General features: G+C 43.7%; 4 protein-coding genes and 1 long non-coding RNA gene across 5 annotated transcripts; 3 read left to right on the top strand and 2 right to left on the bottom strand.

Moving 5' to 3' along the window:
• The first annotated feature begins 70 nt into the window (after window positions 1–70).
• Window positions 71–5,799, top strand: LOC133417425 (uncharacterized). Its single transcript, XR_009770351.1, has 2 exons — window positions 71–173; window positions 5,560–5,799. It is a non-coding gene; the product is annotated as an uncharacterized LOC133417425 (long non-coding RNA).
• On the bottom strand, window positions 189–7,426 carry hsp90aa1.1 (heat shock protein 90, alpha (cytosolic), class A member 1, tandem duplicate 1). Its single transcript, XM_061705200.1, has 11 exons — window positions 5,820–7,426; window positions 4,736–4,885; window positions 3,600–3,966; window positions 3,076–3,209; window positions 2,694–2,999; window positions 2,445–2,610; window positions 2,167–2,357; window positions 1,945–2,092; window positions 1,587–1,855; window positions 1,179–1,512; window positions 189–1,098 (listed from the first exon to the last, which is right to left on the bottom strand). Exons 2-11 carry the CDS (start codon window positions 4,883–4,885, stop codon window positions 926–928), a joined length of 2,238 nt encoding a protein of 745 aa, XP_061561184.1. The 5' UTR covers window positions 5,820–7,426; the 3' UTR covers window positions 189–925.
• wdr20b (WD repeat domain 20b) lies at window positions 6,824–13,563 on the top strand. Its single transcript, XM_061705202.1, is given in 5 exon segments — window positions 6,824–7,095; window positions 9,045–9,227; window positions 10,016–11,296; window positions 11,298–11,441; window positions 12,363–13,563. Coding segments are annotated over 5 exon segments (1,914 nt in total). The 5' UTR covers window positions 6,824–6,846; the 3' UTR covers window positions 12,420–13,563.
• Window positions 13,564–15,200: 1,637 nt separating this feature from the next.
• On the bottom strand, window positions 15,201–19,096 carry mgat2 (alpha-1,6-mannosyl-glycoprotein 2-beta-N-acetylglucosaminyltransferase). Its single transcript, XM_061704415.1, has 2 exons — window positions 18,979–19,096; window positions 15,201–16,969 (listed from the first exon to the last, which is right to left on the bottom strand). Exon 2 carries the CDS (start codon window positions 16,769–16,771, stop codon window positions 15,383–15,385), a length of 1,389 nt encoding a protein of 462 aa, XP_061560399.1. The 5' UTR covers window positions 16,772–16,969; window positions 18,979–19,096; the 3' UTR covers window positions 15,201–15,382.
• A 598-nt stretch (window positions 19,097–19,694) lies between these two features.
• On the top strand, window positions 19,695–21,384 carry rps29 (ribosomal protein S29). Its single transcript, XM_061704493.1, has 3 exons — window positions 19,695–19,781; window positions 21,033–21,132; window positions 21,285–21,384. The coding sequence occupies exons 1-3, from the start codon at window positions 19,720–19,722 to the stop codon at window positions 21,291–21,293; spliced, it is 171 nt and encodes a 56-aa protein (XP_061560477.1). The 5' UTR covers window positions 19,695–19,719; the 3' UTR covers window positions 21,294–21,384.
• Window positions 21,385–27,906: the final 6,522 nt, after the last annotated feature.

Raw genomic sequence — 27,906 nt, 5'->3', positions numbered from 1 at the left:
GCGGGAACTACCGAAGCGGAAATGTCACGACAGGGCCGAATATGCATAAGACATGCGGCGTTCAGTGAACATTACAGAACTTTGGGAAAAATGTAAACGTGTTGAAAGTTTGGGAAACCTTTGTGATGTAATCACCTTGAAGAAATGCAACATACATCACACAGCATGGAAAGGTTGGATTTCTCAATTGATTTTATTACAAATTTTAATGCTTTCAATAAAAATGTTACAAAAAGATACAAGCTACATATTTCCAGTGACTATTGTTTTGCTTGGAGGTTTCACAGTTCCAAGCAATTGTATCTTGTTTGTTAAGATAAAAACATAGCACGGGGGCCATCGTGGTTTGCAGGTCTGCCTAATGATTAGCACGTCTGCCTCACAGTGGGAACGTGAGTCTTTGGTTGTTTGCTTATATGTGCCCTGTGATTGCTGGTGACCAGTCCAGGGTGTATAAAATGGGGTGGGCTCCAGCCCAATGCAATTCTAATGAGGATAAGATGTATAGAAAATGTATGGATCGATGGATGGAAGATATAAACATTCATCCATACATTTTTCTGTTCATGGTCACATGGAGCAAGAGCCTATCCCAGCTGACTTTGGGCGAAAAGCGGACTGCACCCTGGATTGATCGCCAGTCAATCACAGGGCACAAATAAAGACAGAGGACCATTCCAACTCACATTCACATTGTTACTGAGTGGGAACTGAACCCACAGTCTGAAGAGAGGTCAGGCCAGAGTACCGCTACACCGTCAATTAATTGTATTGTCTTTAACTAACAAAAATATAATTGCATGGAATCAGTCGGCATAAAAAGCTTTGTTTTGGGTAATTTCACATAAGCATCTCAGGTTCTATTGTAACAACTCTGTGGGTGACCTTTTCTACATTATGGTGACAAACAGTTAATGTTTAGAAACTAATGACTTAAATAAGTTACAACGAGTAGTATTAAGAAAGCAGACGAGTCTGGTACACCGTTTAGTCGACTTCCTTCCATTCTTGATGTGTCGTCATCGCCCTCTAGAACTGGCATGTCTTCTTCCGCAGGCTGAGCGAGATCCTCGACTGCCAAGTCATCTTCATCGATGCCTGGCAACGATATATGCGTATGAACAACCTGGGTCTCTTAGCAATGCTTAAAAATCTATTTGGGCTGGAATAACACTCACCAAGACCAAGTTTGATCATCCTGTAGATGCGGTTGGCGTGCGTCTGGGGGTCCTCCAGCGTGAATCCAGAAGATAGCAAGGCAGTCTCAAACAGGAGGATGACCAGGTCCTTCACTGCCTTGTCGTTCTTGTCCGCCTCAGCCTTCGACCTCAAGGTCTCCACAATAGGATGCAGGGGGTTGATCTCCAGGTGCTTCTTGGCCGTCATGTAGCCCATGGTAGAGTTGTCCCTCAAGGCTTGCGACTTCATGATTCTCTCCATGTTGGCTGTCCAGCCGTACGTGCTGGTGACAATGCAGCACGGTGACGACACCAGGCGGTTGGAGACCGTTACCTTATAAAGAATAACACATTTTGTTATTGTCACAACAAAAACACGATAACAGTCAATGTATCCTGTATATAAACCTTTTCTATCTTCTTGTCGAGGATGTCCTTCATGATCTTGCATAAGTTCTCAAACTTAGTCTTGAGTTCCTCCTGCTTCTTCTTGTCATCCTCGTCCTCGGGCAGCTCAAGGCCTTCCTTGGTGACTGAGACCAGATTCTTGCCATCGTATTCCTTCAGCTGCTGGACGCAGTACTCGTCGATGGGCTCAATCATGTAGATGACCTCCAAGCCGGCCTTGCGGAGGCGCTCCACAAAGGCGGAGTTGGCCACCTGGTCTTTGGTCTCACCTGTCACAAGAATTGGGCGTTAAATTTGCTTTGTATGCAAAATAAGTCTGCAAATGTAGGGAAACATGGATGACAACAGTGACACAAACCTGTAATATAGTAGATGTGTTTCTGGTTGTCCTTCATACGTGAAACGTAGTCCTTCAGAGAAACCACCTCATCTCCAGAAGCAGAGGTGTAGTATCGCAGCATCTCTGACAGTTTCTTCCTGTTCTGGGAATCTTCGTGGATGCCAAGCTAAAACATTAATGTTGGTTAATAACGACATCCATAGGAGCCCTTGAGGGATGTGGAGTTTTAGCTCAATTTACCTTGATGTTCTTTGAGAACTGCTCGTAGCACTTCTTGTAGTTGTCCTTGTCTTCAGCAAGCTCAGAGAAGAGTTCCAAGCACTTCTTGACCAGGTTCTTGCGGATGACTTTGAGGATCTTGCTCTGCTGCAGCATTTCTCTGGAGATGTTCAGGGGCAGATCCTCAGAGTCAACCACGCCCTTGATGAAGTCTGAAAAGAATCAACGGAAGCCAAACTGGTCAGTGATGACAAGGTGAAATAACACATGTTGGGGAACCTTTAGAACGTGATACTCACTGAGGTACTCTGGAATTAGCTCCTCACAGTTGTCCATGATGAAGACCCTGCGCACATACAGTTTAATGTTGTTCCTCTTCTTTTTGTTTTCAAAGAGGTCAAACGCAGCCCTTCTGGGTACAAAGAGCAGTGCTCTGAACTCCAACTGGCCCTCAACGGAGAAATGCTGCAGACAAACGAGATAAGAAGCCTCATGCTCAGATTAATCCTGTTGTAATGATCACTTTGATAAAAATCTGCAGCGCTTACCTTGACAGCCAGGTGGTCCTCCCAGTCATTGGTGAGACTCTTATAGAACTCGCCATACTCTTCGTTCGTAATGTCATCGGGATTGCGGGTCCAGATGGGCTTGGTCTTGTTCAGCTCCTCCTGGTCCATATACTTCTCCTTGACCTTTTTCTTCCTCTTGTTCTTGCTCTCCTTGGTGTCTTCGTCCTCATCGGAGCCCACATCCTCAATCTCGGGTTTGTCCTTGTTCTCGGAGGCGGGTTTGTCGGCATCCTCCTCCTTCTCCCCCGCCTCGAGATCTACCTCTTTCTCCCTTGTCTTCTCCACCTTGAGAATAATGGACAGTTTTAGAATCTTTTTGGTTCCATTGCAGGAAAATTAACGCATTAACACACTCCCTTACATAAAGTGTAATAGGGTATCCAATGAACTGAGAGTGCTTCTTCACAACTTCCTTGATGCGTTTCTCCTCGCAGTATTCCGTCTGATCTTCTTTGAGGTGCAGGATCACTTTTGTGCCTCTGCCTATGGACTCTCCTGAAATAAATAATCAGCAATATAGAGATAACCAATGCCCTGTGAATAATCTCAATAACTGGAGTGATATATTCCATCCATTTTCGATAGCACTTGTCCTCATTAGGGCTGCCTGGAATGGTAACCATCAAATTGCATGGCACATATCAAGAAACAAGCATTCCCACTCATTCACACATTTTGAATTTTCAATTAGCCTGATACTGTATGTGTACCTTTGGAATGTAAGAGGAAGCCAGAGTACCCTGGAGAAAACCCATGCAAGTGGGAGAACAGGCAAAATCCATACAAGAAGGTTTATATTTGAACCCTGAACCTCAGAACTGTATGCCAGACGTGCTAACCACTGGTGCCAGTGCATTGAGTGACATAATGTCGAGTCAAATTTACCAGTGTCAGGTCGGACTGTGAACGAGCCCCCAGCTGCAGACTCCCACACGTACTGCTCGTCATCATTGTGCTTAGTGATGACTGTCACCTTCTCGGCCACCAGGTAGGCCGAGTAGAAACCCACACCGAACTGACCGATCATGGAGATGTCAGCTCCGGCCTGCAAAGCCTCCATGAACGCCTTGGTTCCAGACTTGGCGATTGTGCCCAGGTTGTTAATCAGGTCAGCCTTGGTCATGCCAATACCCGTGTCGACCAGGGTGAGGGTGCGGGCATGCAAGTCAGGCCTGACTTCGATCTTGAGCTCCTTGCAGGAGTCAAGTCTGCTGGGGTCAGTCAAGCTCTCATAGCGGATTTTATCCAAAGCCTGTCAGAGGGAATCGCATTAGTGCTCAGTAATAGTCTACTTTTTAGTAAGTGCAACACTTTACAAAGCTACCAGATACCATTTTTTGGCTCACGTTTAGATCTCAAAAATGGCTGTTCCTCGGTTTACGTTGACCGGCCACATGGCCCAAGAACGCTCGCACAATTACCTGAGATGTCTAACGCCTGCAAGTGTTTTTCATACAAATATTTACTTACTTATGACTTCAACTGTGCAAGCATTGGTTAAAGACAGATTACAGTGGTACTACTTTTGGACACATTTGAGTAATATCGCAGCCATAGGAACTGAACTTCATCATAAACCAACGACCTTCTGTACAGTGGACCCTGTAAAGTCGAACACCCTAATGTTGTATAATTTGGAATCTTCCCATCGGTTCCAAAAGACACATTTGGTGGAGAATTCATCTCTCATGCTTGAACCAACGTCATGCTTGATGTTATAAGGGGTATCACAAGACCTCTGTCCTTTGGATAAACTCGTACATGTGTTTCTTTGGCTATTTTGCATTGCACACAGCAAGAAGAATAATTTCGAAGAAGAATGTAGGAAGTAGATGTGACCATGAGTTTTCACATGAAAGCAGAGTGTTTTTAGATTTTAAAGTACAATTAACAGTGGTTAATGTCTTTGTACGCATTTATGACCGTTGAGAATGTCAAAATGTTGAGAAATCTGAACATGTCTGGCTGGCCAAAGTATTTTGTAAACATTAGTTGGTTCTGTGTGTGTAAAAGCATCTTACATCAGATGAGTTGGAGATGAGCTCCCTGAGGAAGATTTCTTTGTTGGAATAGAAGGTGTTGATGATCAGGGACATCAACTGAGCAATCTCAGCCTGGAAGGCAAAGGTCTCCATATCCTCCTCCATGGCATGTGTGGCGTTCTCGGGCATCTATCAGAAAAAAACCAAAAACTATTCAAATTAAACATCATTCATCCATCATTTTTGTATATGATTGGGGGCAAGGTTGGGCTGGACCCGATCCCAGCTGACTTTGGGCAAGAGTTGAGGTACACCCTAAAATGGTCACCAGCCAATCGCAGGGCACATATACAGACATGGACTATGGACCATTTTAGCGTTTTCATTAAACCTAAAATGCATGTTTTGGAATGTGCGAGGAAACCAGAGGAATGGTTTAATGAAATGGAAAACCTGGAGAAAACCAACGCAAGCACATGGAAAACATGCAAACTCCACACAGGAATTTTCTAGCAGAGATTAAACACTAAACCTCAAGACTGTGAGACAGGCATGCTAACAGTGCTGCTCTTTCAAATAAAACTTGAAATCTTTTTTAATATTCTAATGCTACTTCTGGTGATAAAGGCCACCACATGACTTGAGCGAGTTGTTGTCGGGGGTTAGCAGCTGCTTATGGTGGAACAGCACATGTTCACCCTGTCAATCAAACACCTTCGAACCTCCCCCAATGGGTTACCGAACACCTCTATGTTAAAGGAAGTTGATTAAAACTAAAGTTTCAGTCTATTTCGCCATGCAATCATTATTGTATCGTGTGAATACAAGTAAATCTAATCTTCTGCTCCTGCTCTCTATTCCAGCTACAGTGGTGTCCGCCATTGCGTCCATGCTCAGGGTCACCCTCCATGCCATGTGCTCGGCCCATACTTCAGTGTCATTAAGATTCTTGTGGCACACCACTCCACTGGCCCGTCCTATTATAACATGTCTTCATGAAATATCGTTGTCCATGAATTGGTGCAATCCAGTAGCAAATATTTGTTTCTCGGCTATTTCTCATCATAAAATGGCAAATAAATAATTTTACTATGTTTGATTGACATCGCTTGTTCACACTTACCTTGAGTGTGAAATCTGTGGTGGTTTGAGTCAGTCAATAACTTTGTGAAGAGTTCTGAGGCTGAGTGAGTGCTGTGCTGCTGCTCCTTCCGGTGAGTGTCTTTGGACTCGATACAGACTCCCACAACACGCCGGTGTCTTTTTATACCTCCAGCGAGGGGGCTTCTGGAAGCTCCCATTCAGAAGGTTCCAGAAGATACGTCCACTACCGGGGGTGGGGAGCTTGACGGGGGGTGGCGAGTCAAAACGCCAGAGCCCTAAAGTTGATGTGCCCTTATAGGGCAGCAAAGTCACAAGCAGTGCCTGTCAATCAAGACAAGAGCCCTCCCGATAGCTTGGCTGACCATTAGGCCTCGAGAATCCCCCTCCCCATTTCCACCTCCCGACCTACAAGTCCTCACAGCCATGCATTGCCTTTGCTATCAGCTGCTGTGACACACACTGCAGACCTATGGGCAGGATGTCCAGTTTTCTGAAAGCACACATTTGTGCATTGACTTTCTGTCATATATTTAAAGCTAATCAGCAATAAACACAGAAGCCACACACTACAGATTTAAATGGTACTGTTACGCTATTATTACATATATTATTATTGTTTAATAATAAAGGCTAAATTGTATATTCACAAATGTAAATATGGCAACCAGAAACCTAATTTTACACACTTTCATAATGGTACGGTTTCCTACATCAAACCTATGAATTACTCTAGTAACAAAAAGAGGAATGCACCTGAACCCCGCCCTGGCATTTATATTTTTGCATATGTCGTATAATGTTTACACACTGAATGTTCTCAATGTTTGTTTCATATATGTAGTATACAGATCTGTACTATTTTTTTTAACGTTGATTCAAAAACAAAAACAACAACAAAAAAACAGTTCATCTTTCGCCTCACGTGACTTGTGGTGATCCTAAGAATGCATGCCCGTTGGAGTCCCGCCCCGCCCCGCCCCCAATTTGCACATGCGCCCGTCCGCAACATCCGGGTCCCCGGACAAGGATGAACGGCGATTTCCAAGATGGCGGCGGAGGGAGGAGGGAAGGAGACGAACGAGATTAAAACGCAATTCACCACCCGGGAAGGCGTCTACAAACTCCTCACTCACTCCGAGTACAGCCGCCCGAACCGGGTACCCTTCAACTCGCAGGGCTCCAACCCCGTCAGGGTCTCCTTCGTTAACGTCAACGACCAGTCGGGCAACGGCGACAGGATCTGCTTCAATGTGGGCCGGGAGCTCTACTTTTATATCTACAAAGGTGTGAGAAAGGTAAACAACGTTGACAGGAGCCGCTGCAAACGCGTTTGCCCGGTAGCAGCACCACCGGCTCGGCGTCCCCGTTCCACCCCCGCAGTCGTCCCGCCGGGCTCGTGTCGCAGATTGTCGGGACGAGGCCATGTAGCGTCCGACTAATTAGCATCGGCAGCTAATATATCGCCACAGTTATAGACCGCTTCAAGAGATTTCGTCTCTTGCAGTAACTTTCGCACTAGTTAGCGTTATAACATACGATGACCGCCGTGCCTCAAGTGGTTTGTTTACTTTTGACACGCTTGCGGGTACGAGATGACAGCATGACGCAAAAGCCTAAAAGTCAGGTGGTCACTATCATCTTTGCAGTCCAAAGAGTGAAGTGGTTGGCTTTGCTGACGTCACGGTACGTTCACGGCACCTCGTTTGCATGCGAGAGAGAACCACAAAAACCTTTGCAAGCTATGCCTCAAAATTTGTACGCCAAGCAACACCCAAAAATACTTAGTAGCCACCATCATGAGCAACATTAAAATGCAGTAGCGTAGTAGGCTTAAGTGTTCATCAAAATACAAGCCAGAGGTTTTATTCCTGTAAAGCAGTATTTTAATTAGGACTCCTGATATCATTTTGTTTCGTTCGCAAGAAAAAATATTTTCAGTAGACGTAATGAGCTGAATTAGTTTATGAAATGATTTCGTTCTTTGAGCTCTGCCGCCGTCGGCCAGCCCGCTCGGACCGGAAGCAGAAGCGCTCGAGCCGGCTGGGACCGGAAACGGAAGCGTTCTGTGCAGTCTCGACGTGTCAATTGAGACGCGCAGCTGCTGCGGCAGAGACGATCCGGTCAATTTTCAAAATAAAACACATTGACACGCGAATTGCAATACAACAGAAATTATATAAATTGGTCATTCTTTCTCTGCGGCCCGGTAACAAATGCCTTACGGCCCGGTACCGGTCCGCTTGTTGGGGGCCACTGTTGTAAAGTAGGCCCAGTTTGAATATTAACACTGTTCTTAAAGTAGCAATGTCTTCCCAAAAATGACAGTCTGGTTGCAATGGGGACTTCAACCCTGAGTACAATGCACAAACAATTTTGAAAATCAGATGATGGGTTCCGGAAAGAGTTTTTTTTTTTTTTCTGGGGAAAAAATGGCATTTTTGAGGATTTAAATTTTTTGTGTGCGATACTTTTCACTTATAGAAAATTTGGTCAAAAACACCTTCAAATTAGAGAAACAGTATAACTTCATTATTGCTCAACGTACTGTATCTCCTCAACCCTTTCGTTTCGTCGGCTACCCAGGGAACCCGTTCTCTGATTGGCTGACAGGGTTCAGTTAAACATATTCACCAATAAGCCCGTACGGGCCGAAATTCCGAGGGTTCTCCAAATCGACGCTTCAGAATTACTGTGATGTTTCAGATGCCGTCACTTTCCCTAAAAACTCCTAAAAGAGCAATGTGGGCAGTACAAGTAGTCATTTACGCTAGTAATTAGTATTTTTTTTCATGAATATATTTGTTGTGGAGGATTTTTGAGGCGTTTGAAGCGCTCATTCTGTTTTGTTTTGTTTATTTTAGAAAATTCTGCAAAGATGGCAGCAACTTTTGACGGTGCAAATAGTGTTACTATCACACAAAATTGTTATATATATATATTTTTTTTGCATTAATCTCTTCCCGCCCCAGAACCAAGTTATGTTTACCGTGTTTTTATGGGTGTGGTTAAAAAGAAATATAAAATGTAAGTTTACACTTTAATGCCTCTTTGTTCTAAAGAATAATACAAAACAGAAGCCTGGGCACAGGTGTGGGAGCTTCTGCCCGCACGCCACCTTGGTGAACAAGTAATAAATTAAGCGATTACTTTCTTTGTCAATCCAGTTCTAGTTTAAAAAATGATTACATGAGGAGGCTTTAAAGACTTTTATAGCTTTTAGAACGTCATCTGATGTGATTTTCAGGCTGCCGACCTGAGCAAGCCCATAGACAAGCGGATATACAAAGGCACGCAGCCCACGTGCCACGACTTCAACCCGCTCACCGCCACTGCTGAGAGCGTCTCGCTGCTGGTGGGCTTCTCGGCGGGCCAGGTGCAGCTCATTGACCCAATCAAGAAGGAGACCAGCAAGCTCTTCAATGAAGAGGTGGGTTATCGTCCAATGAAAACCTCCTATGTCCAAACGCCCACAAAGTCCTGCAGCTCGAGAGCGGGCCTTATTTTACACCCAGATTTATTGATTTATTTAATAAAACATTTTTAATTCATTCAAATTTGGGAGATTTTTTTAAAAACACTTCTCTGTGGTATGTCAAATTTACAAGACACTTTTGGGCACTTTAAATGGCCTCTTCAAAAAGTAATTGCAGACTTGCTGTGTATTTTAGAGCATGGCTTCTTGAGACTTTTTTGCAGGCCATGTGGTAGTGTTTTATATTTTTTATCTGTGTGTGTATAATGTATATAAAATATAATGTAAAACAATAAAACGTAACAGTTAGTCAGACGCTAATTGAGTGTGCCGTCTTCTGCCACGCCGCAAACGAGTTAATTGTTGGCTGTTCTTAACCTTGAATGTCATTTTTGTTTGTTGATGTTTTTTTTATTTTTTATTATTATTTTCAAATGTGTTGGTTATATTTAGTATTTTTCTTGTTTGTTCCCCCTACAAGTTTATATTTTCATAATATTTGTGGATTATTTGGATTTATTTTGTCAACATTTCTTCCAAGTTTCAACAGTAACCCAAATTTACATGGAAGTCGAAAGTTGATGATGATAAAGTCACAATTTCTGAAACTATTAGTATGAAAGCAACTTCTGGGCCATAAATCTAAAACAGTCAAATGACTTGTGCTGTTTGTAATCTCAAAGCGTCGCATGTCGTTAGTGTTGTGAGAAGCGTGGTCTTTGACAACTGCTCTTTCCCCCCAGAGACTCATCGACAAGTCTCGGGTGACGTGCGTGCGATGGGTCCCCGGTTCTGAGAGCCTCTTTTTGGTGGCCCATTCAAGCGGCACCATGTACCTGTACAATGTGGAGAACACGTGCGGCACGGCGGCGCCCCACTACCAGCTCCTCAAGCAGGGGGACAACTACGCCGTGCACACCTGCAAGAGCAAGTCGGGTCGCAACCCTTTACTGCGCTGGACTGTGGGCGATGGCGCGCTCAATGAGTTCGCCTTCTCCCCGGACGGTAAGTTCCTGGCATGCGCCAGCCAGGACGGCTACCTGCGGGTGTTCGGCTTCGACGCGGCCGAGCTGCACGGCACCATGAAGAGCTACTTTGGCGGCTTGCTTTGCGTGTGCTGGAGTCCCGACGGTCGCTACATCGTGGCGGGCGGGGAGGACGACCTGGTGACTGTGTGGTCGTTCTCGGACTGCAGGGTGATCGCGCGGGGACACGGACACAAGTCGTGGGTGAGCGTTGTGGCTTTCGACCACTGCACCACCAGTGTGGAGGACGGCGGCAACGGCGGCGAACCCCCCGCCGAGTTCAGCGGCAGCGACGAGGACTTTTACGAGCATATTCACTTTAGCGCAGGGAGGGACCGGGCCAACAGCGCCCACTCCCGACTTTCCAAGAGGAACTCTACGGACAGTCGGCCTGTAAGCGTGACGTACCGATTTGGGTCCGTGGGCCAGGACACCCAGCTGTGTCTGTGGGACCTCACCGAAGACATTCTCTTCCCTCACCTCCCTTTGTCTCGGACCAGGACTCACACTAATGTCATGAATGCCTCCAGCCCCCCGGCCACCGGAGCAAACACTATTTTCACTTCCGGTACCAATGGTAAAGACAATGTTAGCAATAGCAGTACCGGCGGCAACACGCCAAACTCCCTCCCGGGGACGCTGCCTCGCTCCAACAGCCTACCGCAATCCTCCAATCCGGCAGGGGGCGGCAGCACCCCGAACAGTCACACGGACAGCAGCAGCAGCAGCGGTAGCGCTGCCGCCGCCACCGTCGTAACCTCAAAGGGCGGCGGCAGCATCATGGACAGTGCCCTGATTGCCGCTGGCGTGGGCAAGTTCGCCACGCTGTCGCTGCACGAGACACGCAAGGATCGACCGGAGAAGGAGCACAAGCGCATGCACAGCGCCGGCCACATCGGCAGCAAGAGCGGCGACAAACTCAGCCAGCTGGGCGCCTCGCGCTCGGCGGCGACCAAAGGCGACACCGCCAAGACACTGGGCACGGCGCTGTGCCCGCACTATGGAGGAGGTGCCGCTGTTGGAGCCACTGATGTGCAAGAAGATCGCCCACGAGAGACTGACAGTGTTGATCTTCTTAGAGGACTGTCTGGTCACGGCCTGTCAGGAGGGCTTCGTTTGCACCTGGGCCAGGCCCGGGAAAGTGGTGAGTAACAGACCATGTGACGGGGATACTGTCATGTGATAGCGGCAGCATTGTTCCAGCAACCTAAACTCTTTGAGCGAAGGGACTGACGTGTCAAAACTTTTGACGTACCAGTGGTAGAAGTACCTAATCGACTTTTCTCCGGAGCGGCTGTAGCCCGTTTGGTAGAGTGGCCCGTCCAGTGACCGAAGGGTTGGCGGTTCGAATCCTGGCTCACGCTGTCTGTTGTTGAAATGTCCTTGGGCAAGACACTGAACCCTAAATTACCTCCAGGTTGGCATTGTAAATGAGAAACTGTTCTCAATGACCTTACCTGGTTAAACAAAGAAAAAATTCTCACTATTGATGCTTTTGTACTGGCAAAAGCAAATATTACAAGATCATTTCTAGTATCTGTTTAGTTATGGCAGTGATTCCCAACCACGTTCAGGTATGCTGCAAAAAATGATCCAACTTCACTTGGAGCCAAAATTAATAATTTACCACTAAGTATCCATTAGAGCCTCTTCTCACTCTCTCGCCCGCACAGTTCTTCAGGGGCAAAGTGTGCTCGTCTCTCTCTTTGAAATTGAAATTTACTATAAAACAAGAGAATTAAACATTGTACATTCCAACACCAAAATAATCAGCCAAGTCATCGAATTACATCTAATGAAAGTCTGCTATTCTGGGTGGTCGGGAACATAACCCCCGTGATGAACGAGGGATTGCTGCAGTTCTACAGAAAAATTGTCAAGCAGGTGAATGATGTTTTGCAATTTGTGGAGGCTTACTGTACTTGGCTCTGCCACCGAAAATGTGCCATTTAAAGCCTGTTGAGTCGAGTAGGTACCAGGGAACCCGAAACACTCCTAGACGGTCACGATTTTGCCTATTTTGCTCTCACACCTGCCATTTTGTCTGTGTTGTGTCTCTTTGCAGGGACTGCTATCATCTCAAAACAACCCCACCAACTCCCCCAGTGGAACCGTGGTATAGCCCCCCCCCATCACAGCCACAGAGGCGGCGGAAGATGACCTAGACATGGTTCATGGAAACTTGACGCCTTTAGTCTGCAGTGAAATGGGTGCTATTTGACAAAGAGGATGAGGAGCTTTAAGGTTTTTATAGGAAGGGCTGACTGGTTCCCTGTTCATATGATGGTGGTTGTTATCATGCCTACAGTCTTCTTGTTGGAGTGTTCTCCCATTTCGTTATTTTATGTACTGGGCCTGTTAAAGGGAACAATATTTTTGAAGTGGCTGCATATCCTCTGCTAATGGAGGTAATACTTCCTTAAATCACACAAAGTGTATTTGCACAAATTTAGCAGCCCTTCCTCGCTGGTGTTTGCGTGTGTTTATTTTTTTTATTCCTAGCAGAAGAACACAAGCAGATTTTGGAAGCACTTGGCTTATTGGCGCCCTTTGTCTCCCACTGGATGCTGCAATCATGTTTTATTATTATTATTTAGGAAAATTATGTTTGCACTTAACAGTTTGTTGTTCCGAGGAGAACGGATGTAATTTTTTTTTGGAGTGTTCAATAGAATTAAAAAAACCTTTGTACCTATTGTTTATTTTAATATGGTTTTCCACATGAAACAGGCTCTGTATAGTATGTAAATATTATACTGGAATGATTTATGGAGATGATTAATAGTTAGAGCCTCTTTTTTTTGAGAAGAAAATAGCTTATTTCTAATACAGAAAATGTAATATTAAAATGAATCTTGAATATGCAGATTTTTTTTTTCAATTTCCGTTGTACATAAAGAGAGTTCAGGTGTATTTTTTCTTAACGCAACGTTTGGTATAATGATATAGAAGATGCTTTTATCTAATGGCTAGTGGTGAACGCTCTTGTTCAGCCATCATTCCGAGCTCAGGTAAAACGCGCACTGGCCTATCGTGTGAATCGACTCCCGCCCACAGCAACTCCTCTTAGTGTGAGCGGCGTGGTTATTATGATGATGATGATGATGATGATGATTATTATTTTTTGAAAACAACACTGTGTTGATTCATGCTAGAGCTGGACAGTGTTTTTCCTCTAGCGCCCACAAGAAGAAAGACCGTGCGAGTTTAACAGTGGCAGCCTTTTTCCTCCATGTGACGCCTATTAAACAGTTTGACAGACTATATACATGACTGTGTATTTTCTTTCAAAAAATAAACAATATTCTCATCAGACTGTGATTACATTAGTCCAATTGTAAATTAAGGATTAAGTGTGGTCACGATACCAAAATTATGTCTTTGATACACCTGCGTTAACTACAGTGGTACCTTGTTTTGCTTTGTGTTGAGAACCAAAATTTGGGGTACAAGCAAGCTTCAAATCAGTTTCTGCTACATGGTGGCAGAGAATGACGCAACCCGTCCCCCGCCCAGCACCCCTTGTCTCGCTCACAATTTCAGATATGAGTAAAGTGAGTCACAAGCTCAAGTCACAGAACAAATGAATCTCCTGCATCAAGGTACCAATGTATCTTGATAGTGATACGATACCATGGCAAACAAAAAAAAGTAAAAGCAGTGGAATAATAAATGACAAAACACAGAAGGTCAAATTCTTATTATTTTTTAATTAATTCAAAAAAATATTAGGCATCCATCTATTTCCTCCGCTTGTCTGAGGTCGGGTCACGGGGGCGTCATCTTAAAAGCAGGGAAGCCCAGACTTCCCTCTCTCCAGCCACTTTGTCCAGATCATCCGGGTGGATCCCGAGGTGTTGCCGGGCCAGCCGAGAGATGTAGTCTCTCAAGTGTGTCCTGGGTCGTTCCCGGGGCCGCCTCCTGGTGGGTCGTGCCCGGAACACCTCACCAGGGAGGCGTCCGGGAGGCATCCTAATCAGATGCCCGAGCCACCTCTTACCCTATCTCCAAGGGAGAGTCCAGACACCCTGCGGAGGAAACTCATTTCAGCCGCTTGTATCTGCGATCTTGTTCTTTCGGCCATGACCCCCAGCTCGTGACCATAGGTGAGGGCAGGAATTCAGATGGACCGGTAAATCGAGAGCTTCGCCTTTCGGCTGAGCTCCTTCTTCACCGCGACAGGCCGATACAGAGTCCGCATCACTGCAGACATTGCACCGATCCGCCTGTCGATCTCCCGGTTCTTTCTTCTCTCACTTGTGAACAAGACCCAGAGATACTTGAACTCCTCCTCTTGGGGCAGGATCTTCTCCCTGACCCGGAGAGGGCACTCCACCCTTGTCTGACTGAGGAGCAGATACATCTCAGATTTGGAGGTGCTGATTTCCATCCCAGCTGCTTCACACTCAACTGCGAACCATTTCAGCGAGAGTTGGAGCTCACAGCTCCATGAAGCCAACAGAACTGCATTATCTGTAAAAACTATTTAGACTGCTTTCCAATCTTGACGACCTGCTGAGTTTATTTGTCAAGACCGGGGTCACCAAAAGGGTTCTCGCAGGTACGGAGTGGCCCCCAAGCACCGCATACTGGTAGAGGGCCGCATAGCCTGTTCTAAAATAGCTCAGTGATGGGACATTGTTGGAGATTTTTTAGAAGTGATCATTTGAAAAAGTTCTTGCAGAGATTTATAGAAATAAAGTGTTTTATATTGATATGTTTCAACACATAGATTAGTTTTCTGTACCACTTATCCTCACTAAGGTCACGGCATTAATTATTAATAACTAAAGGTAAGTAGAGCAAATTTATTTCAAGCTCTGTTTCAAAAAGGTTGGTGAACCATGGTCAGGTAGATTGTTTTGAAATATATATTGGCGCCTCCCAAAGTAAACAAAGCAACTTGATTTTTCATGAGCCAAAACTCGTAACATTCATCTTTATTATTATTATTTTTTTTTAGAACAGTCAATTAAAACAGGCAATAAGAAGAAAAGTCCATAAAGATTTTAGCTTGAAAAGGCTTTCTTCTTGATAGACGATGCAAAAGAGACAATAATATAGAATATAGTAATCACTGTAAGGTCACTGTAATCGAACATAGCTCTTGCAGAGTTCGTGGTCCCTGATATCTCCCCAGCCCCCGTTCTTCACATGCGGGGCCACCCCTCCGGCCCCGTTGGACGGCAGTCTCTTGGTGATCAGGAGGTTCTTGGGGAACAGCTGTTTGCTGCTGCTCTGCAGGATGTTCTCGATCTTGGTCTTCTGGCTCGCCGGCATGCAGGTGACCTTTTTGTGGTGCATGCCGCAGTCGCCGGCGTGGAAGACGCGGGGCGCCTCGCTCACCATTACCTTCCAGTAGGAAGGCAGGCAGGACGCAGTCAGGTGCTGAAGGGACCAGTCCCAGTTGTAGTCGTCGTAGGTGCAGAATGTGTCCGTGCAGCGAAGGAGCTTCTGGTAGGTGTCCCGACTCAGGGCCATGCCCATGTTGTGCTCGGTGGACTTCCAGGCCTTCACCTCCACCTTGTTGGCTTTACTTGAGTAGCCGACGTGGCTGTAGCTGCCTAGCGACAGGATGTCGCAGTCGCGGCACTGCTCATGTTTTAGCACTGACATCAGCCTCAGCAGGTGGATAAAATCTGGGGACAGGAAGTGGTCTTCCTCGATCAGAAGAACCAGACCTTTGTGGTCTTGGAGGGCGTGCACTCGGTCCCATGTAAAGTGCAACTTCCACCACCAGTGGTGCTTGGTCTGGGAGAACTTGGCCTCGCGGTAGTGGCCGAATGAGTCTGGGTACTCTGCATTGATGCAGCCCAGCTTTAAGGCTTCCTTTTTGGGAATGTCCCGCGGGCAGTCCCGAGGGTCATTGCCCGGAAACTCCTGTGGGTACAGCTGTATGCTGAACGGGAAGAAAATCTGCAAGACCTGGCAAAAGTCCACCGAGTTGACCACTTTGTTAATCTCGGGGGACCAGTAGTCGTGGCTGAATATCAGCAGTATGCTTTCCACGCCGCGGGCCTTGCGCAAGCTGTCCACCAGCAGCTTCAGGTAATCTGGCCGGTTGTGGACCTGGACCACCACAACCAGGTCATCCTGCCGCACCCCCTTAAACTTTTCCTTGTTTCTTATCGTCTGGTCAAAGTTGAGCTGGAAGACGATGCCGCGGTAGACGAGAGTTGTGTTATCCACATTGGGCTTGACTTTGTTTTCTCTCTCTTTTATTCTTTCCGTGTGAGTCTGGTTCAGGGCCGCAACAGGAGCCCGGCTCACGGCGGGTGTGGCTTGCACTTGGATATGGTCGTCAAGGCTACTTCTACTGGTACTAGCGCCGGTATCCTTCCTCACCACTGGTACCGCTTCCTTGGGGAAAGGCTCGTTCTTCTTCTGCCGTCCGCTGGTCCAGAAGGCCAAGCCGCAGATGACCACCACCACAGTCAGTATCACCACTTTTCTTTTGTAGATCCTGAACCTCATTGTAGGGGATCAGGCTCTTGGAGGGAGGAGGGGAAGGAAAAAAAGGATCGTTGGCGGATGGTTGTGATGGTCAAAAAGGTGAAAGAGGCTAATTGTCGAAAACATGAATCCTGCTCCACTGTCGCTGGTGGGGGGTGAATATCCCATAAGGCATGACAGTTGTTGGGAGGCAACGGGGTTGCAGTGAACATGAATTGCCTGAATGAAACACAAATCAATAATTAATCAATAATCAAGTTTATGAGTTTGTGTAGGCGGCACGGAAGACGACTGGTTAGCACATCCTCCTCACAGTTCTGAGGACCATGGTTCAAATCTGGTCTCGCCCGTGTGGCGTTCGCATGTTCTCCCCGTGCCTGCGTGGGTTTTCTCCGGGCACTCCGGTTTCCTCCCACATCCCAAAAACATGCATGCAGTTTAATTGAAGACTCTAAATTGCCCGTAGGTGTGAATGTGAGTGTGAATGGTAGTTTGTTTACATGTGCTTTGCAATTGGCTGGCGACCAGTTCAGAGTGTACCCCGCCTCTTGCCCCAAGATAGCTGGGATAGGCTCCAGCACGCCCGCGACCCTAGTGAGGGAGAAGTGGTACGGCAAATGAACGAATGAGTTTGTGTTTAAAGAAATTGGCAAAAATCACACCCCTCAAGTTGTACAGTTTGGAAATGATGCCTCTGATGTAGGGATGAACCGTATACCTATAAACCGTGATACAATTTCCAGTGGTTATTATTACCATTTTGTATTGGCATTATCGTTAATAACATATTTAGCACCTCTAAAGGACTCTGTCACTGTTTTGTATTCTGCAACAGAACGTGTTGCTAACAATAGCATAGGCAGATAACAGCGGGAATGTTGGAGCTATTGACATGCCTCTAAAGTGGGGATTAAATTGTTTACTGATAAACTGTATCCAGATTTCCAACAGTTAGTATTACCGTTTTAATTGAAATTTCCGTTAATATCATATTTAGCGTCTCTAAATGACTATGGCGCTTGCTCCTTTTTGTATTCTGCGACGTGTTATTAGCGATAGCATAAGCAGCTAACAGGAAGAAGTGCCATAGTATTGATATGCCTCTAAAGTACAGGAAAAGGCTACAATTTCCAACAGTTAGTATGACTGTTTTATATTGGAATACTGTAGTTAGCGTGTTTGAGCGTAAACGTATCAGTCACTGGCTTTTAAATCCAGCATCACCAAACACATCATTGTTTGTTGTCAAAGCTAAACTGGTGTTGAACTTCTTTTTACGCTTGCGTGACAAGTAAAGGAGGTTAAAAGGATTGGATTTCCCACTTTATGTATTTTATCGTTCTAACACATCAATATCAACAGTGGCTAATTAAAACATTGCCGGCACAGTTGACAAAGGTTTCACAATGGTAATAGATTGACTCTGGGACAGATTATTTCCTATGTCAACTGTTCCAAACAAAATGGAGGTGGACCAGCATCCTGGATGTGTTCCATCAAAGTACTTTTAGCTAATCATTGTCCCATATACACAATTATTAATAGTTACTTGCAGCCACATTTAGCCCATGATCTCAGGTGTTTGCAATTGACATTATTGGATTTTTAAGTAGGTCATGAGATGATGTAGTGTGAAAACCTTGCAAACCCTCTTCCCACCTCCTTTTCACTCTAAATAGCCTGTGAGATGCATTTAAGAGGATTAACTGGCAAGGCTGATTTGGTTATTATATGAACACGTTACAGTCATATCACAGAAGATATTACTTTACTGTCATTTGACTACAGAAAAAAAATTAACAAACAACAAATCGTCGTGATAATAGGACGAGCAAAACTCATCAACTTCGCATGAATACCAATTGGTAATATGATAACAATAATACAACTATGGTTTAATATCTAATCATTAAGCATTAAACATGACACTTCCTGCAGCCTGCGTGTTTCTTCACTCGTGATCCCTTTCCACCTGACGCGCACTTTTACCCTTCTAAACTGGACAACTAAAGCAATAGTAGATTAAAACGACAGAGATATTCAGAGGTATATTGTCGCATAAGCCGTCCTTAAATGTTCTCTTTGCCTTCGCAGTAGACCGAACCGCAGCGCGCTAGCACTAGAAGTTAGCAACGAGTAGCAACATACGAGCGAGCCCCAAAGCTTGTCTGCCAAACAGCACCGTCCGAAAAAATAAATACAACACCCGCATTCGTCGGGACGGTTACCTGAAAGTCGAAGCGGCACAAGCGTTCACTCCAGGTGGCAAACGTCAATTCGGCGGAGTCCTATTTTGCGCTCCATCCCACCCGATGAGCTGAAAGGAAAACGGAGCTAACAGCTAACTAGCTGCTGAGAAAAAAAAAAAAAAAAAAAAAAAAAGGTCCAATCCCGGTAACCAAAGCGCATTGCGATCAGTCTACCGACAGGGGGAGCTCGCGGCACTATAATGACAAAGCCATGTATACAAGAGGTTAGTGTTATGTGGGCTTCCCCTCGAAAATATTTCATTTTCTAGTTGAGTTGTACAATTATAGGTCACATCAATACATAAATGGTGGAGAATGTTTAGAAATTACTTATACCTGTATAGGTCTAATTTTTTTTGATATCACAAAAACCTGGGTGTTTCGACTTTTTAATATCCACTATATATTTCACAATCATCTTTAAAATTGTATTCACTTAATAAAAAATGTGAAAAAGAAAAAAAATGCGTCTACAATTCTGATCAATACATACATGAGATAATGGTGACAAAATGGATTGAGAAAACTGTAATTAATTTCAATACTATACAGTTTGTACTTACATTATTGTATACCCTTTTCTATTTTGATGTTTTGTCTTTTTCGATCATCCGGCCACTCGATGGCGCTCGACCCAACCTCTCACCGGATCCAAAAGCTTCATCTGCGCATGCGCAGGGCACGTTCTTCCTTTCCGACGCTCGAGCGAAAAGAGGCAAGATGGGCCACCAGCAGCTCTATTGGAGTCACCCCAGAAAGTTTGGACAAGGATCCCGATCCTGGTCAGTCTATTTGCCGTTACGCTTTGTGTGTATTTAAGTCCCGTCTGGTGTTAGTTGGTCCCGGTTTCCACTTGCTTTATATGTCATAATTTACCAGCCAACGCGCACCGCATGGAGGCTCGAAAGGAGTGAATATGGCGGAGCGTTCACGCCAGATGCTAACGGCTAGTCCCGGTTAGCATCTCGTTTAAATACATCACAGAACTACAGAGGTGGCAAAAGTACTTGTACTTCATTTAAGTAGAAATAAAGATACTCGTTAAAAAAAATCTACTGGGAAAGTCGTCATGCTTAAGATCCTTTTAGTATAGACTCAGAATTGGACTTAATTATATACATTACCCATTTTGACAACTTGGCACAAAACACTTAAACACACACATTTACCTTTTATTAACTTTCATAGTGCGCTTATGTTATCAAAAAGTGTCACAACAGGGTTGCTACCTTATAAATCGATAATGTCAAACTAGCTAATGATAACTGGAAATAATAGACCTTGCGTGTTTTTTTTTTTTTTTCCTCAGTAGAATTGAGCCTATTTCGACAACCAAAGCAGCAGGAAGTGCGGATGTTTTCAAATGCAGGGGGTAAAAGTAAATAGTCACTATAACAAATAATACCTTGTTACTTTCTACTGCTGCAGAACTACATACAAATTAGAGAGACTTTATATTTTTAAGGGATGATAACATTGTAGTAGACTATTTGGAGGCGATATTCATTTGCAGTAAAAGGCAAAATATTGTCGGCAAAATTTTGAATACATACTCCATCACTGTTAAAATCCCTTTTAAGCATATATATTAAACAGCTTATTTATTATTTAAGGAGCTCTGTTTTAAAATTCGAGGTAAAAGTGCAGGGAGCTAAGTTAAATGAATGAATAAATGAAAAAATAGCCTCCTCAGATTTTCTACAATAGTTTTCTCAACATTACAATAGAACTGAAACCTTAATCTTTCACTTTGTTTTAAGCTAACACAAAAACAATATGCAGAGTTCCTAGAATCAGCAGCATCTTTTACTAAGCCAACTGAAAATTCAAATAAATAGTTTCCTTAACATTACCTAGTTTCAAATGTATCTATCGGCTGTCTGATAAAAAAAAAAAGATCTAATAATCAATCAATCCCTAATTTAAATACATTAAAACAAAGTGTCGTGTGTCTGACACCTCTTCTGCTTCAATCTGTTGCAAAAGTAGTTCTATGTTATTCCGTCTTAATTTCAAATTTTTTTCTTCAACAGCCGGGTTTGCTCGAACAAACACGGTCTGATCCGTAAGTACGGACTCAACATGTGCCGCCAGTGCTTCCGGCAGTACGCCAAGGACATCGGCTTCGTCAAGGCAAGTGGCATCCTCGCTCGTAGCCCGTTTACTGCCCGTAAACATTTGTTCTTGTTGTCGCTGAATGCTGATGCACCTGAACGCAACTCAGACGTGCGTGAGTGCATATCTGTTATCTCTGATGCTTACATCGCCATTTTCCTCCTCCACAGCTGGATTAAATGTCACGTGGAGAGATGTCCGCCAAATGTTACCTGGAAGGCTGGATGATTCCACGCACACACACTCTGCAAATAAATGTTTTTTCCCCTATTGGAATGCTTTGTTGTGTTCAATGAGGATAATGACATGTTTGTTAATGAGATTGGTCACAGCAATGGATAAATGTCAGAAATTCACCCTTTACGAAGATAGTAATGCTATTTTTTTTTTTTTTTTTTGCCACACTAGCTCAAATACTTTTTTTCTGTGAAATGTTTACGTGTGTTTTGCCCGAAGGTGGATGGAGGCTACCCTCTCGTCCACCGGGGTGAACCCCAACGTACAGGCGCTGAGCCGGGGGGCAATAAGTATACCCACACCTGCTCGGCGCCTCTCACCGTGGGCAAATCCAGAGTGGAAGAGAGTTCAACCCCCCTCGAGAGGATTGGTACCAGAGCCCAAGCTGTGTGTGGAGGCGAGCCTGACGCTTTGAGCCGTGCTTCGTCTGGTCCCTCACCTAGGACCTGTTTGTCATGGGTGACCCCGCCAGGGGCGTAAAGCCCCAGACAACTTAGCTCCTAGGATCATTGGGACACACAAACCCCTCCACCACGATAAGGTGACGGGTCAAGGAGGGGCATATTTTTTCATTTTTTGAAAAAAGTTTTCATCCCTAATGGAGTGTCTCCCTCAAACCAAGGCGACCCTGTTGCACAAATTATTATTAGTTTTTAATTATATAAATAGCTATGTTTGTTCTTGATCATTTAGCATAGCATCTAACACAGTTAGCATCTAAATAGTTGATTTTACACTGTTACTTTATTAAGCTTTTTTTTTTATAGCTTTATTAATTAGATTTCTGCTAAATCTGGAGTAAGCATCTCTTTGTCTTTTGATATTGATTAATGTATGTATTGTACACATTGTCAATAAACTTAATAAAATAAAACTAAGTAGAGTAATATTACAACTGTATTGGTATTCAAATAAAATGCAACTAATTGGAGCCAACTTATTTAGAAATAATTTTAAGATATATTTCCAGTGCCTGAGTATCAGCAAAATAGATATCACAAAATATATCCTAAAAAAAGATGTGCCGTTGATGGTAGAAATGGACAAACAAACTATATTAATGGTGTTTTTCCTTGAAAAAGTAAAAAAAAAAAAAAAAAATATATATATATATATATCCTTTGGTGCCTAAATTGTCACAGTCAAGGTTCTGAAACTGATGGAAGTCACCATTTGAAGACTTTACTGTTTAGTTGCATGCAAACCGCTAGATGGCAGCAACACCCCATTGTTATGGCAGGCCAATGCAAATAATACTCTAACGGTACTATTCAGCAGACTTAAAATCAACTTTGTTCTTTGTTTTTTTTATATAAACACAACAAACGTCTTTTGTGCACAGCGAGGTCAATGTATCATTTCTAATGACGTCACCGACTCGAAACGTCACGTTTCAGCATGACAATGAGCCTCAATTAACTATATAAGTAGTTGGCTCACTTTTTGGCAAGAAGTACCTCGAATCAGTTGCCACCTATGAACTGAATATCATTATTCGGCAAGGATTTGTTCAGTCTCAGTGCATACATTAATCACTGTTACGCATTTATTAAGTGTATGACAATTTATAAACCATTGATAAGGGTGCGACCACTCCAGAATAGGACATTTTTACATTAGCATCATAAATGGTACTTTTTAATGAAGGCTTTAATAACTCGCTTACTACTACTATTTTTTTACAACTTAATGATAACCAGAAGATTTCACTAGTTTTTTTTTGGGGGGGGGGGTACCGGCGGCACGGTGAACGAATGGTTAGAGCGTCTGCCTCACAGTTCTGAGGACCGGGTTTCAAATTTATGAAGGTGTTATAACTGGGTTGAGACTACCTTATTACACATCTCTAAAACCTACCGCAAACAGCATTGGTTGTTATGGTAACCAGAAGCTTTTTCCGTGTTGGCACCAGTCGACAACAAGGACACTTTAAGAAGGCTTTATAAATTGGTTACAACTAAGTTGTTACAACTTTATAAAGCCTTCCCCAAACAGTAATGTTACCACAGTAATCAGAGGCTTTTCCTTTTTTGGAAATAAGAGGTATAGTTTTATGAAGGCTTTATAACTGGACTATAAGTCCTTTTTCAGTATGTTATGAAGGGTTTGTACAGAGGTTAGTTCTACTATATTACACCCTTCTAAAAACTAATGATGTTATGGTAACCAGACGCTTTTCTTTTTGGGGTACATTTCCACATTATGGCTATCTCTTTATATGAAGATTCTATAACTGCGTTATTACTTCTTTATTAAACCTGTGGGTCAGTTATGAATGGTTTATAAATGGGTAATTATGATTTTTTTCTTTCACACCCTTATAATAACTACCTCAAACAGTGATGTTTGTCATGGTAACCAGAGGATTTAAAATTTTTTGGGGTACATTTCCAGATTAATGCTATCTCTTTAATATGACACTTTATAAATAGTTACTACTACTTCCTTACACTTTTATAACGACCATCAATCTGCTGCTTATTCCACGCTGCTGGTCTTCATGGTAACATGCGAGCATAAAACTGATGTCTAACAAGATCAGTGGGAGTTTTTGTCCATCTTTGGTGTACGCTTATCAAAAGGCGTAGCGGTCATGCTGTGTGCATAATGTCCACCTCTTTTTATTTTTCTCCTCCTTCCATTTGCACTTCAATAAATTGTGCATAAAAATCATATTAAATACTACATTTCGGTCAGGTTGTATTGGAAAATTCATGAAATGGTACGCTAATAAATGTTTATTTAAAAAAAAAAATGGTATTGGGTCACGCTGACGCTGAGCACTGTGAATTTAAAGGTTAACGTGCAAAAGCGGCTTATTTCCATGCAGCACTTACAGGCAAATGAATACACCCGTATTCGCACACACACACGCACAGACTATGAATATACATGAGCGTGACCTCCGAGCCGGAGGATGTGGCGTCGTAGCGCCGCCGCGACCCGGCATTATGATGCCGAGAGAACATGGCATCCTCTCGTTTTAGCCCGTGGAGTGCGAGGACCAGCTTCTTATTAAATGTCGCCGTGATCTTTTGCGCCGTCAGATCACAACTCGATGAGCCTGATTTACAAGGTGCGGCCGTGTTGCGGCGCGGATTGGATCGGTGAAACGGCAGCTTGAAATATACTGTTCCAGGTCGGGATTTGTGACCTTGCTCTAGTTTGAACTAACATGGCTGCAAACGGACTGCAGCTAGCATACAAAAGTGCATTCAGTGTTCCGGTCACCGGCTCTTCCAGCTCCTTCCCTCAGGTGGGCGCTACCGATCAATGCAAACTAGAACTAGCAGACATTCTCAACAGCTTCTTCCCTCTTGCAATCAACTTCTTAAACAGCTAACCTACACTTGCATTGCAACATGCTGGCAATTTTTTTGTCTTGAGTTTGTTGTCACGTTTCTTCAATGATACATACTCGTGCACTCACTGTAGCAGTCTCGCCACGCTGCACTATTTGCATATCTGTTGTTGACCAATACTGGCCACTCATGCCAGAGTAGCATCTGCCCCACTTGCGCACTGACTGAGGAGTATCTGCAACATTTGCACTATCAACATTGTCGCATATTATTGCGCTACTTGTCACTTTAAACTGCATACACTCCTTGAAGTCTCGGCGCCCTTTGTACAATGGTCATGGCACCGGACTATTGCGAGATTAGTCACTCAAACTGCTCTAAGTGCTAGAGGACTCTGCAACTTTTTGCACAATTGTAAAAAAAAAAAAATTAAATACATAAAATAAAAACAAATGTACCAGGCATTAGCAGATAACTAGCAACCCTTTATTGCTCAGTGATTGTTTTTCTCAATGTCTTTATGTCTCCAAAGTGTTCTCTGTCAATTGACTGTCCGTTGTCGTACTAGAGCGGCTCCAACTACCGGAGACAAATTCCTTGTGTGTTTTTTTTTTTTGGACATACTTTGCAAATAAAGATGATTCTGATTCAGATTTTTTTCTCCTAGCGAGAGCACTTTCACATCTGAAAAAAAAAAAAAATCTATTCCAGTGAAACTTGTTGCAAGTTAATTCTGGGGGAAAATGGCATCAGGGGAAATAAATCAAATCTCAAGTGAAAAAAAAAGGGCAGAACTGGTTTTGTCATGTCATAAATGGGTTATTACTCATTTATTAGCCTATGTATTACAATTACAAATGTTTTCTTCATGGGTTATTACGACTAGATTAACTTTATGAAGACCCCAAACAGCGATGGTTGTCAAGGTAACTGGCTTTCCCATTTTTGTTATCACTAAACAATAAGGGTACCTTTTTATAAAAGCTTTGTGAATGAGTCATTATTTTATAACACCTCCATTGAAGTAAATCTTTAAATCCCCTTTTAATACCCTTGCTTCCTTCTTTTGGAATGAGTGTCGCCAAATAAAGCTAAAGAGCAAAATTCGCGCTTGACGCTCGATGCACCAAGCACATGAAAGAATTAAAAAAAATGTTTTTTTTTTTCCCCCCAAAACATTTTGCGACCGGTTTCACAAGTTCAGCAGCATTTTCCTGGATGAACAATAGAGTGACTGTGAAAGATGACCCCTCTGGCTGCCACTGTATTTATTTTACGCCTCCTACTGTCACCACCATTAGCTTTCCTCACAGGTGGCGTGCGTACAGGCTGACCGGCGTATCCCAAAATGTCCGCCATTAAATATGACATACTGGGTCCTTCTCAGGACCATTTTCCTCTCATGGGATATTAAAGTGGCCAAAAACTGTCCCATATTTCGGTCAGCATGCTTTCTTCTGCCTTTGTTGCCCTCTGAAAAGAGAAACACACTATGTTTTCATAGTAATACTGCAAAGTCCTGCTCATGGCGGGGGATACGTTACGTACCTACATGCAAATCTCATGATAGTTAGCTAGCTTAATGCTAACGTATAAAGTGGCTGACAGAAATCAGAAATTAGCATAAGATGTTACAGTAATTAAAAAATTATATAAAAAAAAAATTGTACATCCTGCTCATCTGAAAATAGGTACATATACGAAGTATTTTTTAAAATTTTGTTATCAATATTTTTCCACCCTAGTGCCCTCTATTGACCAAGCCGCCACTGATAAACAATAGCTATATCAATACTAGATAGAAAGAACTGTATTACAGTGGACTTCTCTTGCGTTATTACCCAAGGAAGATCAGTGGGAATTTTGGACTGCGGTTTGACCTCAGCTGCACGGACGTCACTCAAAATCAATAGCGTTGTTGACGGCACACATAGATGTCAACCGGGTGGGTCCATGTCGGACAAGCGGATGAGACGGTTGGCGGAAATGGTCGCGGACGAGCGGACGGCGGCCTGCAAATGTCCCTTGTAAATAGGGCCTGGGATTCCCTGAGCCTTCCGCGGTGATCCCGGCTGACATTTATGAATTAATAAAAACGACAACAGAATGTCAGCGCGTCTATTCGTAGCTCAGCCCTGGGAGCATTTGTGTGTGTGTGTCGCTGTACATCGGTACTCAAACACGGCGGAGAACAACAATTCTACCCTGGTTTCATTGACATTTGCTACCCGAGCGCCGCAATGACCGGCGTATCCCAATGAGGCCTGCAAACTAAATGGCCTGACACATTCTGAACTGTACATTTCCTCACAAAAAAAAAAAAAAAAAAAAAAAAAAAAGGCCACAGTCAGTGGGCTCGCCATCCTCCTGTTCTTCTTCCTCCAACAGGGTCAGGCAGAAGCTTCCGGAGAGTTTTATCGTGATTTGTCCTGACAGCCTAAGCCCCCTGCTACGTTCATTTAAAGAGACGCGCACACACACGCTGTGCTCGTGTGTGTGTCTGCGCCTGTGGCGATGTGTGCGCATGGGGCCAAAGAACCCCCCAATACACAAACACACACACAAACAAACACACGCACACTGGGAAGTGCACTTACACTTGCATAAAAAAACTGTTCATTTCATTAAGTAGAAGTTATGCAGGTTATTGAAAAAGATTCATGAGCAAGATTCAGTTTTAGTTCAGAATTCCTAGTTCTGGTGTTTTTAGTTAAGGAGCAAATTTTCTCTTTTGAGTCATTTTTTACATTCAGGAACAAATTTGTTTTGATTTTAAAAGGTAGATTTTAATTTTAGTTCACAATTCCAAGTATTTCATTGACAGTACTCTTGGAACATTTGTGTTAAATTTTTTAGGGTCTTTTTTATTTATTCATGTATTAATGTTAATGTTAATTCTTTTGCTGTTGGAAGATTTTATTGACGTTTCAGAAAAATGTTTTAATTTTACATCAGCATTCCAGGCGGCACGTTGAAGACTGGTTAGCATATCTGCCTCGCAGTTCTTGAGGACCAGGGTTCAAATCCCGGCCCCGCCTGTGTGGAGTTTGCATGTTCTCCCCGTGCCTGCGTGGGTTTTGTCCGGGCACTCCGGTTTCCTCCCACATCCCAAAAAACATGCGTGGTTGGTTGATTGAATATTCTAAATTGCACGTAGGTGTGAATGTGAGTGCGAATGGTTGTTTGTTTATATGTGCCCTGCGATTGGCTGGCGACCAGTTCAGGGTGTACCCCACCTCTCGCCCGAAGATGG

This window comes from Phycodurus eques, chromosome 18, assembly GCF_024500275.1.
Source record: "Phycodurus eques isolate BA_2022a chromosome 18, UOR_Pequ_1.1, whole genome shotgun sequence".
NCBI classification, from domain to species: domain Eukaryota; kingdom Metazoa; phylum Chordata; class Actinopteri; order Syngnathiformes; family Syngnathidae; genus Phycodurus; species Phycodurus eques.
Note: the sequence above shows the minus strand (reverse complement) of the source record. Positions and strands in the feature narration are given on the sequence as shown.